The sequence below is a fragment of the Cetorhinus maximus genome, chromosome 15, assembly GCF_964194155.1.
Source record: "Cetorhinus maximus chromosome 15, sCetMax3.hap1.1, whole genome shotgun sequence".
NCBI lineage: Eukaryota > Metazoa > Chordata > Chondrichthyes > Lamniformes > Cetorhinidae > Cetorhinus > Cetorhinus maximus.
This window is the reverse complement of record NC_135893.1, coordinates 54,211,853-54,229,389: the sequence shown is the minus strand read 5'-3', so window position 1 is coordinate 54,229,389 and position 17,537 is coordinate 54,211,853. Positions and strand designations below refer to the sequence as shown.

Sequence of the window (17,537 nt, the reverse complement as noted above, 5' to 3'; positions counted from 1 at the left end):
GGCAGCTGAAGGCCCCAAAAGTTAAATGATTTAAAATAGGGGATGCTCGAGATGCCAGAATTAGAAGAATTAGGGAACCAAGCGTTATGGTGATTGTGCAGATAGGTGGAAGTGAGGTAGAAAGTCTGCCATGATCTTGCTGAATGACACAGCAGGCTTGAAGGATCAAATGGCATACTCCTGCCCCTATTTTTAGAAACATATTTAAAAGCATTAAACAGAAAATAAGTTCAATGGAAAAATTTAATATGCTCTTGCAAAAAATAATTTTATTCTGGTGACTTTTATTTGGGACATTAGAAATTTCAATTCCTGAACAAAAGAGAGACACAGGGTGAAGGCTTTCAATGAGAGATTTGTGGAAATTCAGTGGCCAGATTATGCAATAAGAGTGATGACTTCAGAGGCAGTTTCCATTATAAATCTGGCATTGTAACAAGAAAGGCTGACCACAAAATGTGGAACAGAAACAACAGGAAGTAATCCAGACAGGAATGCATTCAGACAGAAGGCTTTTATTACAAGAGATTTCTTGCATTTGCTCATTTACAGGAACTGGGTTATGATTGAGATCTTTAGATACCAATTTCCTCAAGTGTTAGCTGTGGCTCTGTTCGTAGCACTCTCGCGAGAGCCATGGGCTTAGGATTCAAGTACCAGGAGGCATTAGTGCTTAAAAATCAAGGCTAACATTCCAGTGCCATACTGAGGGGGTATTGCACTTTTGAAGGTGCAGTCTTTTGGATGAGATGTTAAATTGAGGCCCTGTCTGCGCTCTGGTGGATATTAACGATCACATGGTGTTATTTCTGTTGGTCATGAAAATAACTATTTAAAGTCTTTCTTTTACGGTCACTAGGCAAATACAGGGAATTGTGGATACTTATAAACAGGAGTTAACTGTGGAGTTAATCAGAGGACATTAGAATTTCTCAAATTTCAGGCTTCAGATGAATAATTGGATGAAACAAATATTGGTTTACATCTGTAACAGTGCGAGATGCCTAGTATGCAACTGATAGGCACTAGCTGTGCGCACACACACATTACTGCTGCAGTCCACTGGCTTAAACTATGCAAACTAACCAAATAATATAAACAGAAGTATTTGGAATACATCAATGAATCAATGTCAAAACACAGTACTCCCAAACAGCAGCGAACATAGAGAACAGTCTCCACCTCAATTCTTCCCTCTTAAGGTGCTGAGGTGCACTCAACTGACCAATGTACAAGCTCATCAAGCTGACCCTAACCTGTCCTCAACCAATGAGCATCAGTGGATTATCCAGCTGAGAGGGTCATTATAGTTGCTTGCCAACCTGTCCTCAAACAGTACCACTATTTTTTTTCAAACAAGCCAATAGCTATCAAACAGGAGCAAAAGAATCCTCTTCCTAAATTGCATACCCAAGCAAAGGGCATGGAGCCAACTAGTATGAGGGGGAATGAATTTTATCTTCCTGGTTTGCAAGTCCCAGTTCCATAATCAGAAGTTTGCTTAGTGAGTGAGCCACAATGTCAGTTTTCTAATAGTTTTCATAATGTTCACATTATATTGTTAATGAATTAAAAATCAATCCATAATTCAAAATATATTTAGACACAAAACTCAACACAGGTTAAAGTGATGCTCTTTGCATTTAATCAAATTTAGCTTTTGTACAAGAAATAAAGTAAGCATCCAGGTCAAAGACCCCACTGACAGTCAAACTCTCCTTTTGACAGTTACCCAAATTAAAAGATTTTTTTATTTTGTTTTTTACATAAAATACCTATTTTCATTTACATAACATTTTTTAATCATTTGCGTACATTTTAAACTGTCTTTTTCAGAACTGTACAACTTTGTTACAAGCCAACACGCGAGTGTGTTTTTCCATCCCCTATATGGAAACAAAAATTCCTCAGTAAGAGTTCCTCGGCAACAATATATCTAATGCAAGTTTAGGAACTTTGCAACCCTAACAATGGAAGCGCTGAAGTTTGAAGAAGCACGTGATACCATGATACAGTGGCTGCTTCTCATTTCAACAAAAAAAACTAGCTTCTCATTTTAAAAAAAATTTTAATTAATATATTTTTTAAACACTTTGCTTTCACACGCACTGAGCAGTACGAGTTATTTTTGGGTTTTAAATACATAAAACAAAGAGGGGAAAATAGGCAATACAACATTACCCAGTAACAAAGGTAGAATGAAACACAGAGGCCACCTGCCTGCAACACAACGGCAATCTCCTGCCATTTTCTATCCTCCGAGTTCAATAAAATCCTTTTTTTTTTTAAGGAGTGTTTTTTAAAAAACTTTTTCCTCTTTGAATTTGAAAGTTGCTGTAGAGCTGTCCCATTCAGAACCGAGTAGTGCACTTTTGTCCATCAGCCTTCAAGTTAAAGTTCCCATTTTCTCTCCCCTTCCCAATCAGTGTCGTCGCATTTTAACTTTTCGGACTGGACTATCTACCCCTCCACCTTCATCGCCCTCGTCATCTTCATCGTCCACACAATCGTGTGTCTTTCTCCAGTAATTTTCTGCAGCACAGTCACTCCTCCTGCGGTGTTTTGGTAAAATCACTGACCGCCGATTCTCCTCTTTGTCCATTTCTAAAATTCTTGGCCTTTGAAAGAAAACAACAAAGCTTGAGTTAATTTCTGTCATGCCACACATCAATAACAAGTGTTCAAATATTTAAGACATATTTAATTGTTACTAGTTACATCACAGGTCAAGGACTTGGTGGGATCCTAGTCATCCATATGGAATCTTGCCCAATTAGAAAAGTTTCATGCATACCAAGTGATGACAGTTTGTTATATTACAAGGATCTTAAAATCAAGTCTGATCACAACTCAGCCAACAACCTTATTCAGCCACCAGTAATTTTGCAGGGAAGTACATCAGCAAAATCAGCTGGCCAAATGTTCCCCATTCGAACACAGCTGAGACTGGCTACCTTCACAGTGGGAATGAAACTTGAGTGCACAAACTAGGCTGACACTTCATTACAGTTCTCAGGAAGCATTCTGAGAGAGGTGCCACCTGTGAACTGAGGAGTTAAGTTGAGTCCCCCCACCTCTTGTTATGCTCTAAACTGAGGTACATAAAAGATCATGAGGCTTTTTTGAAGGAGAGCAAGAAGCTTTCCAAGTCTTGACCAACATTTATTCTTCAAACAATTCCAACAAAACAAATTAAAAGGTCATATATCTCACTTCCAGGTATGAGACTCCCTATTATTCCCTAGCACATGACTTGCTCCCTACCTGTGGGCAGCATCTGGATCTGCCTTCCGGTGAGACCGTTTCTGTTTTAGTACCACTTGGTATCGGTCACTATTGGACTGTCTGTTGGACATGTGAACTGGTAACACTGAACTGGTTAATGATTTTGACTCCAAACGTGGTGCATCTGTCCTTGTTCTGTGGGAGTAAAATACAGAAGCAACAGAAAAAAAAATTACACAATTGAGATAACCTTATCATTGAACATGATTGGTGTAGAACTTTTCAAAACAGGCTGTGTATTGAAAATACTGATTATTGGTATATCTTATCTATAGTTCTTATCCTCAGTAGCTTTGCAAGTGGACAGATTGGGAATAGATGAAACAAAAAGAAAAATGACAATAAACAAAGTCTGAAATAATAGCAGAAAATGCTCAGCAGAGAGAAAGTTGTTTTCTTCTTCTTAGGCAGTCCCTTGGGGTCAAGGATGACTTGCTTTGAAACTAAAAATGAGTTCTCAGCTGACTGAAGAGTCCAATGCATGACCTACAGTCTCTGTCATAGGTGGGGCAGATAGTGGTAAGGGGATAATGGGTGCCTGGGTTGCCACATGCTCCTTTTGCTATTGACGCTTGGTTTGTTTCAGGTGTGATGCTGCAAGCATCCCTTACTGTTACAACACTGGAGAACAGTCATGCAGACCAGGTCAAATCACAGGCAATTAACCTGAGGGTGGTGAATAGAAAGTGTTTATAGGACAGAATGCTCACGTGAGAGAGAGCAAGAGCATGGGGTGGAAGAATGGGTGAGGGCACTATAACAAAAATATGGAGAAAGAGAAAATCATTGATGCACAAACAGATGGGGTAAGGCCAACATGCCTGATACTAGTGAGATGCTGTGGTTTAAAGCCAATAGCCAGAAGCTTTTGATGACACTTGTAACTATATGGAGAGCACAGCTGACGGCTTCCTGTTCTCTCTTCACACCAATATCCACAGCACTCGTTTTATCTCTTCCCAGGAGTGAATGACTGAGTAAACAGTTCCAGGATTTGAAACTATGATCATGACTCCCAGTCCAATGCTCAAAACATATGGACAGGGAACTTATTGTTTACCCACCCATCAGTGAAAAACAAACTTCATCAGCTTTCTAAGCTCATTTTTTTTGGTTATACAGTTATTCTTTTGTCATTTTCTATAAGTGATTAGAATTAAGACAGAAACAGTTACAACCACAGGCAGCAAACGGAAGAGCACAATGGTGTGTGTTAAAAACTGTTGCATCACACCGAAAGAAAATGTAAAGCTCTTACTTTCGTAGTATGATAACAGCCCTCCGCTCCCTGATATCTTGTGGTCGAATGCAGTGAGTGATTTCATCTGCAGCGTAATCACTGTAAGGAAATAACAGATCATGAGTCACTGGGAAAATGAAACCAATTCTACCCACATACCCATGTGCCATTGTTTCTGGCCACTAGATTGCTTTTATATCATCCCCCCGCCACTCACCTCTCCCAAACCTCATCTTCTGTAGCCACCAACTCTAGCAAATTTATAACACCATGGACTTGGGTAACGTAGACAAAAATCATGAGCACTTACACAGCAAGCATCAGTAAGGTATTCTATGAAGGAAGACATCAAAGCTGAGTATGATTCTGTCTATTCCCAATGTCCACACATGCATGGGTTACAAAAAGACCAGGCAAATGAACGCTGGTAGACAGGCCAAGAATCCTTGGGTAGTGGTTAGCATCAGGGACTTTGTCTACAGCTGTGACATTGAACCCAATTGCAACGCCCAACACCTCAGCTCACACATGGCAGGCATCGCAAAGTTAAAGCGACGAAGGCGCCAAGCCGGGCCGGGCAAAGCCGCGAGCGCTCAAAGCCGGGCCGGGCAAAGCCGCGAGCGCTCAAAGCCGGGCCGGGCAAAGCCGCGAGCGCTCAAAGCCGGGCCGGGCAAAGCCGCGAGCGCTCAAAGCCGGGCCGGGCAAAGCCGCGAGCGCTCAAAGCCGGGCCGGGCAAAGCCGCGAGCGCTCAAAGCCGGGCCGGGCAAAGCCGCGAGCGCTCAAAGCCGGGCCGGGCAAAGCCGCGAGCGCTCAAAGCCGGGCCGGGCAAAGCCGCGAGCGCTCAAAGCCGGGCCGGGCAAAGCCGCGAGCGCTCAAAGCCGGGCCGGGCAAAGCCGCGAGCGCTCAAAGCCGGGCCGGGCAAAGCCGCGAGCGCTCAAAGCCGGGCCGGGCAAAGCCGCGAGCCAGCTGCATCCAGTCTGAGTGTTCAGAGCCACTGTGGGAAAGAAAAACTGGAATGGGATATCACAGGGAAACAGCTAAGTTTGCTGAGTGAGTGAGGTTGGTGTGTATTTTGTTAGTTTAGCTTTCAATTACTCATAAAACCTTTCAAAACTGGTTTATTTTATTTGCATTAGTAAATTTTACTAGCAGTAATAAAGCTCATTATGAGTAGTAAGTTTTATTAAGAAAAATAAATAAATTAACACAAAATAAAGACGGCAGGGCAGGTGATGTGTTGTGACTGCAGAATGTGAGCACTCCTGGATACCAGTGTGACCCAGGGCAAACACATCTGCACTAAGTGTCTGCAGCTTGACAAACTTTGGCTCAAGAGTCATTGAGCCGGAGGCTGAGCTGCAGATGCATCAAGGAGGGGGAAGGTTACCTGGACACTTTTGTTCCAAGAGGCAGTAACATCCCTTACGATAGGGTCTTCTGATTTGGTCAGTTGTCAGGGATTGAGTGAGAGAGACAGGTAAGGGTATCAAGAAGGTTGAAGTTGAGGACCCTCAGCCTTTGCAATTATCTAACAGGTTCAAAGTGGATTTTCAAATTCATTCACGGGATGTGGGCATCTCTGGCTAGGCCAGCATCTATTGCTTGTCCCTAATTGCTCGAGAAGGTGCGGTGAGCTGCCTTCTTGAACTGCTGCAGTCCATGTGATGTATGTACACCCACCATATGGACTGCAGCAGTTTTTGCAACCTGTATGGATGAAAGTGTTGGTTGGCAGGTGGATGTGCAAACTGACCATGGCATCGTGGTACAGGAAGCCATTTAAGCAGGGGAAATTAAAAATGCAGTAGTAGGGGACAGTATAGTCAGGGGGATAGACGCAGTTCTCTGTGGCCGTGAGCAAGAATCCAGCTGCGTTGTCTGCCCGATGCCAGGGTTTTACTCTGGGCTGGAAAGTAACTTACAGTGGGAAGGGGAGGATTCAGTGGTCCTGGTCCACATAGATACCAACGGCATAGCAGAACCTCTTTCCCAGTTCTACCTGAGGGAGTATGAGCAGCTAGGGGCTAAATTAAAAAGCAGAACATCAAAGATAATAAGCTCTGGATTGCTATCTGAGCCACGAGCAAATTGACGAAGGGTGAGTAAGATTAGAGAGTTAAGTGCCTGGCTCAAAGGTTGGTGTGGTAGAAATGAGTTTCAATTCATTCTGAAGAAGAGTCATACAGACTCGAAACGTTAACTCTGTTTTTCCCTCCACAGATGCTGTTTGACCTGCTGAGTTTTTCCAGCATTTTCTGTTTTTGTTTCAATTTGTGGGGGCATGGCACCAGTGCTGGGGAAGTGGGAGCTGTACCGTTGAGATGGTCTTCACATGAACCATGCTGGAACAAGTGTTCTGGTGAATCATACAGCTAGGGCCGTAGAGAGGGATTAACCTAAATATTGGGGGCAAGGGGTCATCAAGTGTGCGAAGGTGTTATAAATTAAATAGAGAAGACAAGGCGGGAGAGCAAGATAGCAATAAGTGAAATGAAGTGGCAGCAAGAGGGGTGGCGGTGGGATAGTGGTATTGTCACTGACTAGTATTCCAGAGACCCAGGGTAATGCTTTGGGGACCCGGGTTCAAATCCCACCACAGCAGATGGAATCTGGAATTAAAGCTCTGATGACTACCATGAAACCATTGCCGTTTGTCATAAAAACCCATCTGGTAATGTCTCCTTTAGGGAAGGAAATCTGTTGTCCTTACCTGGTCTGGCCTACATGTGACTCCAGACCCACAGCAATGGGCAATAATACTGGCCTAGCCAGCGACACACACATCCCATGAACAAATATTAAAAAAAAGGGACAAAGTGTACAAATACAAGAGTGCGCCAGCAGGTAAGGCTCGAGTACCATGAAAATATGGAAGGTTCCATTTGATTGGAAAATAGCAAACGTAACTCCTTTATTTAAAAGAGAGACAGAAAACATGAAACTACAGACCAGTTAGCTTAACATCTGTCATAGGGAAAATGCTAGAAGCTAAAGATGTTATAGTAGGGCACTTCAAAACGTTTAAGGTAAACAGGCAGAGTCAACGTGGTTTTGTGAAAGGGAAATCATGTTTAAACAATTTCTTATTTTGCATTGTAACCTTTGATTTGACACCTTGTCAAATGCCTTCTGGAAATCTAAGTACAGTACATCTGCAGGTTCCCCTTTATTCACGTTGCTTGTTACTTCTTCAAAGGACGCCAATAAATTAATCAAACATGATTTCTGTTTCACAAAACCATGTTGACTCTGCCTGATTGCATTAAAAATTTTCTAAGTGGCTTGAAGGAGTTCTTTGAAGGAGTCATATGTGCTGTTACCTTTGCCAGAGTGTTTTCAGGATTTTTTCTTGGAGCAGCACATTCTAGAGCCAACCAGAGAGCAGGTTATACAAATCTGTTAATGTGCAATGAGACCGGATTAATTAATGATCTCATAGTAAAGGTGCCCCTAGGTAGCAGCGATCATAATATGATTGAAGTTCACATTCAGTTTTGAGGGAGTAAAGAGTAGATTCTAAGGTTAGTATTTTAAACTTAAATAAAGGGCAATTATGAAGGTATGAAGACAGAGCTGGCTGAAGTGAACTGGGAAATTAAGTTAAGGGATAGGTCAGTAGAGGTGCGGTGGCAGACATTTAATGAGATACTTCAGAATACTCAGAAAAGATACATTCCAGTGAGAAAGAAAGACTAAGAGAAGAGCGCTCCATCTGTGGCTAATTTAGGAAGTTAAAGACAGTATGAAATTGACAGAAAAAAATCTATAATTCTGCAAGATGAGTGGCAGGTCATAAGATTGTACAGAATATAAAGATCAGCAAATAACGATTATAAGATTAAGGAGGGAGAAATTAAGAATATGAGAGAAAGCCGGCTAGAAATATAAAAACAGATAGTGAGTGTTCTTACAGGTATTTTGAAAGGAAACGAGTAAAGTGAACGTTGGTCGCCCACAGAGTCTGGAGAATTAATAATGGAAAATAAGGAAATGGCAGATGAATTGAATAGATATTTTGCATTTGTCTCCACTGTTGAGGATACAAATAACATCCCAGAAATAACTGAATCAGGTAGTGAAAGGGAAGGAAGAACTCAAAACAATTACAATCACCAGGGAAAGGGTACTGAGAAAATTATTCAAACTAAAAGCTGACAAGTTCCCAGGTCCTGATGGACTTCATCCTCAGGTCTTAAAACAAGGAGCTGCTGGGATAGTAGGTGAATTGGTTTTAATTTTCCAAAATTCCCTAGATTCTGGAAAGGTCCTAGCAGGTTGGAAAATAGCAAATGTGACTCCTCTATTCAAGAAAGGAGGGAGACAAAATGCAGGAAACTACAGGCTAGTTAGCTTAACTGTGGAGGTGGTGGAGGAGTGGTATTGCTACTGGACTAGTAATCCAGAGATCCAGGCTAATGCTCTGGACACAGGTTCAAATCCCACCATGGCAGCTGGTTGAATTTGTATTCAATTAATAAAAACCTGGAATTAAAAGCTAGCCTCAGTAATAGTGACCTTGAAACCATTGTTGATTGTCGTAAAAACCCATCTGGTTCACTAATGCCCTTTAGGGAAGGAAATCTGCCGTCCTTACCTGGTCTGGTCTACTTGTGACTCCAGACTCTCAGAAACGTGGTGAACTCTTAACTGCCCTCTGAAATGGCCTAGCAAGCCATTCAGTTGTATTAAGCTGTTACAAAGTCTGACAGCAGCAGTTCATGAAGGCAGCTCACCATCACTTTCACAAGGGCAATTAGGGATAGGCAATAAACGCTGGCCTAGTCAACAGTGCCCATATCCCATGAATGAAGTAAAAGTAACATTTGTCACAGGGAAAATACTCTTATTAAGGAGGTTATAGCAAGCCACTTAGAAAATTTTTAATGCAATCAGGCAGAGTCAACATGGTTTTGTGAAACAGAAATCATGTTTGATTAATTTATTGGCGTCCTTTGAAGAAGTAGCAAGCAACGTGAATAAAGGGGAACCTGCAGATGTACTGTACTTAGATTTCCAGAAGGCATTTGACAAGGTGTCAAATCAAAGGTTACAATGCAAAATAAGAGCTCATGGTGTAGAGGGTAACATATCAACATAGAGGATTGGTTAGCTAACAGGAAACCAAAAGTAGTGATAAATAGGTCATTTTTGGGTTAGCAAGATGTGACGAGTGGAGTGCCAGAGGGAGCAGTGCTGAGGCCTCAACTATTTACAATTTTTGGATAAAGGGACTGAATGTATGGTTGCTAAATTTGCTGATGACACAAAAGTAGGTAGGAAAGTAAGTTGTGAAGGTGGCATAAGGAGTATGCAAAGGGCTGCAGATAGGTTAAATGAATGGGCAAAAATTTGGCAGATGGAGTATAGTGTGGCAGGAAGAATAAAAAAGCAGCATATTATTTAAATGGAGGGAGAGATTGCAGAACTATGAGGCACAGAGGGCTGTGGGTTTCCTGGTACACGAATTACAAAATGTTAATATGCCGAAACAGCAAGTGATTCGAAAGGCAAATGGAATGTTGTTGTTTATTATGAGGGGAATGGAATATAAAAATAGGGATGTTTTGCTACAGCTGCATAGGCGAGACTACATCTGGCATGCTATGCACAGTTTTGGTCTCCTTATTTAAGAAAAAATATAAATGCATTAGCAGTTCAGTTGACAGGTCTGGCGTTTAGAAGAATGAGAGGCGACCTTATTGAAAGATATAAAATCCTGAGGGGTCCTGACAGGGAGGATACTGAAAGGATGTTTCCCCTCGTGCGAGACACTATAACTAGGGGACACAGTTTAAAAATAAAGGGGCTTCCCAAGACAGAGAAGAGTAGACATTTTTTCCTTCAGAAGGTCTTTGGAACTCTTCCCCAGAGAGCAGTGGAGGCAGGGTGAATATTTTTAAGGCAGAGGTGGTCAGATTCTTGACTAGCAAGGGAGACAAAGGTTATTGAGGGTAGGCAGGAATCTGGAGTTGGGGCCATGATCAGATCAGCCACAATGCTATTGAATGCTGCAGCAGGCTCGAGGTGAAAAGATAATTGCATGCATTTCTAGCAAGAGGACAGGGAGAGACACAGTAAATGAGGAGAGCTCCCAAAGATCTACTCTTATTCCTAAAATTATGCTCCTGTGTCCTAATTTGTGTCAAAAATCAGAAAATTGAAAGTATACCAAACTGATGAGTGTTTTGGATCAGTTCCTGCCAGCACATTCAGGAACTTGGTGAGTCCCACCTTCAATAATGGAGCTTCACAATCAAACAACAAGGCAAAGTTAGCAAGTGGGAGGTACCTAAGATCACCAGCGGTGAGGCTATGTTGATAAATGCACAGCTGCACTGGTCAGAACCAGCTGTGGTAAGATAGATTCCAAATGCCAAAAACGGATCAAGCATACAGCAAAATGGAACAAAGTAAGCGGAAGTTAGGTGGGCTCAAGCACAACCTCACTTACTGAAACATCAAGACTGTGAGCTAGGAAAACTTCCCAGGTGTTCACACAAGTTGCGATGCAGTATCATACAGGTATCAGTTGGTACAAACACCAGCAGGGAAATTGCAAACGGTAGAAATGTGAATGGAGCAATGCATCTCGTCAGAGGTGTCTATGAAAAAAGCAAGAGAGCCTGCCTCCCAAAAATCATCTTATCATAAAATGATGTATCACAGATGGAACACTTTCTTTCCCCATTCTCCACCTTCAAGTATTTATCCAATTGCCTTTTGAATGTTACCATTGAATCTGCTTCCTTGAACCCTTCACAGTACATTCTAAATCATAACATGTTGTGTCACAAGTAAGTTTCCTAGTGTTGCTGCTGGTTCTTTTGCCAATAACCTTGAATCAGAGTCCTCCAACTGATCCAGAACTCCTACTTGTTGAATGTGATGGCATTAAGTAATCTGGGACTCAAACCTATTGAAGGGTCACTGACTTTTCTGCCACTGGAAACAGTTTCATCTTTATTTACTCTATCAAAATCCTATAATTTTGAACATGTCTATCAAATCTCCTCTGAATCTACTTCTGCTCCAAGGAGAACAACCCTGGCTTCTCCAATCTCTCCACATAACTGAAGTCCCTCATGCGTTGTACCATTCTAGTAAGCCTCTTCTACAGCCTCTCCAGGGCCTTGACACCCTGCCTAAAGTGTGGTGCCCAGTTGAAGCTTAACCAGTGCTTTATAAACTTTACCATAACTTACTTGCTTTTGTACTCTGTTCCTTATTGATAAAGCCAAGGATTGCACATGCTTTAACAGTCTTCTCAACTTGCTCTGCCACCTTCGAAGAATTGTGCACATACACCCTTAGGTCTCCCTGTTTTTACACATCCTATGGTATGTGCATTCCTTTGTTTTTTTCCCTTCAGCAGCCAAACTTTCTGCCTAAGTGTTTGAGTCCTTTTAACCATTTACTGCTCAACGCATGTCATACCTACATAGTTTGAATAGCCTGTTGGTCTGTAAATTATATCCTATCCCAATTATATGTGCCACTTTTATATTTTAGTACTTTTAAACTAAATAATTTTATTGGGTTCAACAGCTCAGAACATACCTCTTGGCAAACTCTCACTTCCTAGGGTCCAGTGTGTGCTTTTATCTGCTCTGCATCTAGGCAATTTGACTGGGCCCAGATATTAAACAGACACTATTTTAACATCCTTGTTATACCACCCACCCTCATGTAATCTCACTTGGCCTCCGAAGACAGAAGAATATACACTTCACTACAATTAGTCTTAAACCACACATTGCCAAACAGATTGATAAAATTGGCCGTCATAATCATGAGCGCTGTCATCACAATTGATTTTCTTTAACAAGGCTCATGCTCTTCAATTTATGTTAAGAAACGTCCCCAGGAATCCCATCTTTTCCAATATTATTTATTTCTATTTACTGCTTCAATTTATTCACTAAAGAATGATTTTTCTGGCACTCATCACTCTTTGTGAGCAAGACTGGAATAGAAGACTTAAACCCTAAGGGCAATGGCTTCCCGACAGCTCCTGCTTTTTCAATCACGCACATGAATACTGCTCATGTTTTCAACACATCCCAGTAAAACTGTGAAACCTCTCTACAAGAGATGCAATAAACGAACAAACTTAAACCTGGATCAGTGTCAAATAAAAGACATGAAACAGAAGCTCTACTGTTTTATCTGAAGGTGTGTGTGAAATCTTGAGTATAAGATAGGAGCCATGTGCCAGATATTGAAATAACTAAGCAAGTTTCAACTGAAAAAGAACCCTAAATCTGTACCTGAATTTGTCGTTAGCTCTTTGTTCAGTTGCAACCAGGAGTGCTATTCAATTGCAGCACGAGCAATACAAATGAGAGACTGTGGAAAAAAATCTTTATTTTCACTTAAATCATCTCCGACAAAAAGTTGTCACTCTTACCCATAGCACTTTCAGTCAGGAAGATCACATATGAAAACATCCATCCACAGCAGTAGAAAGGAAGCCTGAGTAATACAGGAAGGCATATCTCTCCTTGCTATCACCTTTGTCTCTACCACAAAAACTAAATTAGGGGCAAGGGAGAATCTGAACATGATCAGAACAAGTTTGACATTTTTTGTACTTGGGATTCTGATACTCTGGCATGAGGTGGGTAGGAAGTGAAGGGTGGACGGACTAGCATTCATCTAGCACCTTTCACAAGATCAGGACATGCCAAACCACCTTAAGGATAACAAAGTATATATGAAACATGAGGAATAGGCCATTCAGCCTCTTGGGCCTGCTTACCATTCAATATTATCACAGATGTGACTGTGGCCTGAACACCAATTTTCCTGCCCAGCTGCTCTCCCCCCACCCACCCCCTGCTCACGGGGGAAGGAGAATTCTAAAGATTCATGACCCGCAGAGATGAAATTTCTCTTCATCTCAGTCTCAAATGGGAGATACCTTAATCTGAAACAGTGCTCCCTAGTTTTAGGTTCCCCCACGAGGAGAAGCATCCTCTTAGCATTTACCATGTCAAGACCCCTCAATCTTATGTTTCAATAAAATCACCTCTCATTCTCTTAAATTCCAATGAGCATAGGCCCAACCAGCTCAACCTCTCCTCATAAGACAACCCTTTCATCCTAGGAATCATCCTAGTGAGCTTTCACCAAGCTGCTTCCAATGCACGTACGTCCTTCCTTAAGTAAGATGACCAAAACTGCACTGTACACAATACTCTAGGTGTGGTCTCACCAATGCCCTGTGTTGTAGCAAGACTTGCCTACTTTTATACTCCATCCCCATTGCAATAAAGGCCAACATTCAATTTACCTTCCTAATTACTAACTGAACCTGCATGTTAACTTTTAGTGATGCATGTACAAGGAAACTCAGATCCGTGTCTGGCAGCATTTGGTATTCTCTCTCCATTTAAATAATATTCTGCTTTTCTATTCTTCCTAGCAAAGTGGATAACTTCACATCTTCCCACATTATACTCCATCTGCCAATTTCGCCCCCCCTCCAAACAACCCCACGAACATGTTTAACCTATGTATATCCCTTCTGCAGACTCTGTCCTCCTCACAATATGCTTTCCTATCTATTTTTGTATAGTCAGCAAATTTGGCTACATTACACTCTGTTGCTTCATCCAACTCTAATATATATTTTAAATCGTTCTAAACACTTCAGAAGTGTAGTTGCAGTTGTTATGCAAGGAAACACTGAGTACTAAACAATTCCTATTACTTGGTTTTCATGCCACAATGTGTCTCTGTGATACCTGAGCTTGCAGCACAGGTCCAATCAGCTCAGAGTTTAAATGATAGAAACAACATTGCAGAAGTGAGGTGCCAAGAGATAGCCTGCCAACACTGCAACAGGTTGGTAACTGATTTAACTTGTGGTTCACCTCCTGAACAATGTGGGCTGTTGATAAAATGAGACTTTTACAAATTAGCTGAAGGATGTTAACAGATGTGATACTACGGTTTAATTTCAATATACAACAGTAGTTCTAAAACTTTTAATGTCTCAGACGTGGTGTGAACCCAGAGTTGTTAAGTGGGTGGGGTCCTTCAGATAGTAACCTTCACTACTGTATCATTAAACATACAATCATCCGAAAAGCACTGGGCCTAATAACACACATGGCCATACTTGTTGTGACACAGTCCCTCAAAATCTGGCAGTGTGGTTGATAGGGCACATCTAATCTCTCATGCGACATCAAGGCTTGAGTGATATTGAGATATGGTTCAGACCAGTGTGCTAAATCCAGCTTCACACAAATACGTACTGGCAAAAGGGGCAATCACTTGCAATGCGTGCAGTGCGATGTCAGGATAGTCAGGCTTCATACCAAACCAGAATTCTGTTGGAGAAACTCTGGAAAACAGTTTTGGTAAAAATTTGATGCAATGAAATTTCAGTAAGCTATTCAATTTCAGCTGCAGGCAAATCCAGTTGTTCAGGCTGACAGTGAAAAGGATTTTGGACCGAATCAAACTTTTATCACATCAAAATCAGGGAAAAAGAATGCAAAATGCACCTCCAGGCAGCTGAGATGGTTGGTCATCACAAGCATGAGACACTGTTCAATTCCTTGGTAGAGAGAAACTGGAGAGTAGGGGAAAAGAGTCAACTTCAACGTATCGGGCCTGAACTTCCTTGAAGCGGCAAAGTTGCATTGCTGCCGCTCCACTCCTAGTTTCTTACCTTAAATTCTTTTTGATCCTGTCTCGCCCGACCTTCCAACTCAAGCTGGGCAAGATCCAGGCAGTGCAGCGCATCTCTGGGACCTAGCATCGAAGGGCAGTTCTACCGGATGCAAGGAAGCCATGCCCCCACCCCTTTTTTTTAATGACGCTAGCTGCCATAAACCAGGTAAGTTAAAGGTCCAGCCAAGTTTAAAAGTCCTGTACATGGCAGGAGAAGGTAAGTGTATAAGGTAAGTGGGTAGGATATGGGGTGGCGGGGGGGAATCCTGCGGGGATCGGTGTGGAATAGTTGCCCAGAAGTTAGAAGTGGTTTTGATTCTTCTAACTTTTTTCTAGGTAACCATCGATATAAACCAGTCAGAACCATCCGAAGTTTGCAATTTAAATGGCATTTTCGGATGGTTCCCAGTGCTGGGCAATTGCCCAAATTGCCCAGGGAAATTTGCACTTCCAGGGAATTGTCATGCAAACCATGCCTGGGAACTTCTGGTGGTGATCCTTAGCACATCCCCCAATACAATGACCTGGAGCTTGGATGTTACGGCTTCTCTCCATGAATGGTGAGCTGATCACTCAGTTGAAGAACGTTTATGTTCTTTCCTTGCATTTTTGCATTCATTTAGTTTCCCAAATATGTCTGTGACATAAGACAGGAGGAATGTCATAATATAAAAGCAAAAAACTGCGGATGCTGGAAATCCAAAACAAAAACAAAAATACCTGGAAAAATTCAGCAGGTCTGGCAGCATCTGCGGAGAGGAACACAGTTAACGTTTTGAGTCCGAATGACCCTTCAACAGAACTAAGTAAAAAATAGAAGAGAGGTGAAATATAAGCTGGTTTAAGGGGGGTGGGACAAGTAGAGCTGGATAGAGGGCCAGTGATAGGTGGAGATAACCAAAAGATGTCACAGACAAAAGGACAAAGAGGTGTTGAAGGTGCTGATATTATCTAAGGAATGTGCTAATTAAGGGTAGAAAGCAGGATAAGCAAGGTACAGATAGCCCTAGTGGGGGTGGGGTGGGGTGAAGGAATTGAAAAAGGCTAAAAGGTAGAGATAAAACAATGGATGGAAATACATTTTAAAATAATGGAAATAGGTGGGAAAAGAAAAATCTATATAAATTATTGGGAAAAAAAGGAGGGGGGGGAAATCGGAAAGGGGGTGGCGATGGAGGAGAGAGTTCATGATCTAAAATTGTTGAACTCAATATTCAGTCCGGAAGGCTGTAAAGTGCCTAGTCGGATGATGAGGTGCTGTTCCTCCAGTTTGCGTTGAGCTTCACTGGAACAATGCAGCAGGCCAAGGACGGACATGTGGGCATGAGAGCAGGGTGGAGTGTTGAAATGGCAAGCGACAGGGAGGTCTGGGTCATGCTTGCGGACAGACCAAAGGCGTTCTGCAAAGCGGTCACCCAGTCTGCGTTTGGACTCTCCAATGTAGAGGAAACCGCATTGGAAGCAACGAACGCAGTAGACTAAATTGAGGGAAGTGCAAGTGAAATGCTGCTTCACTTGAAAGGAGTGTTTGGGCCCTTGGACAGTGAGGAGAGGGCAAGTAAAGGGGCAGGTGTTGCACCTTCTGCGGTTGCATGGGAAGGTGCTGTGGGAGGGGGTTGAGGTGTAGGGGGTGATGGAGGAGTGGACCAGGGTGTCCCGGAGGGAACGATCCCTGCGGAATGCCACCGGGGGGGGTGAAGGGAAGATGTGTTTGGTGGTGGCATCATGCTGGAGTTGGCGGAAATGGCGGAGGATGATCCTTTGAATGTGGAGGCTGGTGGGGTGATAAGTGAGGACTAGGGGGACCCTATCATGTTTCTGGGAGGGAGAGGAAGGTGTGAGGGCGGATGCGCGGGAGATATCATGTTTTCGTCAGAGAAAATCAATGTATTCCATGTTTTGGCTGTCCATTCCTCAGTTCAAGAAACCTTTGTAGCATACTAATGAGGAGTTTGGGAGTTTTATGCATGCAGAGGTACTTCTTGGCCCAAACCCTCCTATTGCATGATGGGACCCCCGCCTCACCACTTGGTCTTCCTATCAGGATTCCCGTTGAGGTCGACTGTGGAAATTTGGTCACTCCCCTCCAGCAAGCTGGGCAAAAAAATTGGGTGGTCACATCATGGGACCTTGGAGTTGGCCCCTGAACAGAGTCTCCATTCCAGTCTTGGGTCATGCGACCCCAAAAATCTCATTCCACAACCTCATTGGAGGTCGAGACCCACGATTTGGGAACCTCTGCTGCGCAAGCTTCCTGTGCCCTCTGGTGCTAACTAAGCAGTACTGCTGTAGATTGGTCAACCATCAAAACACTTTAAAATATTATAGC

The 17,537-nt window shown here is 42.5% G+C and overlaps 1 protein-coding gene across 1 annotated transcript in view; it reads right to left on the bottom strand.

Moving 5' to 3' along the window:
- Nucleotides 1-1,622: 1,622 nt before the first annotated feature.
- The window catches only part of alkbh5 (alkB homolog 5, RNA demethylase), a 35,315-nt gene continuing 19,400 nt past the window's right edge, over nt 1,623-17,537 (bottom strand). Inside the window, exons 2-4 of the mRNA XM_078558401.1 lie at nt 4,544-4,624; nt 3,265-3,420; nt 1,623-2,618 (exon numbers count right to left, since the gene is read on the bottom strand). Of these exons, the coding sequence (XP_078414527.1) occupies nt 2,423-2,618; nt 3,265-3,420; nt 4,544-4,624 (433 nt within the window). The 3' untranslated portion in view covers nt 1,623-2,422. The remainder of the gene's footprint in view (nt 2,619-3,264; nt 3,421-4,543; nt 4,625-17,537) is intronic.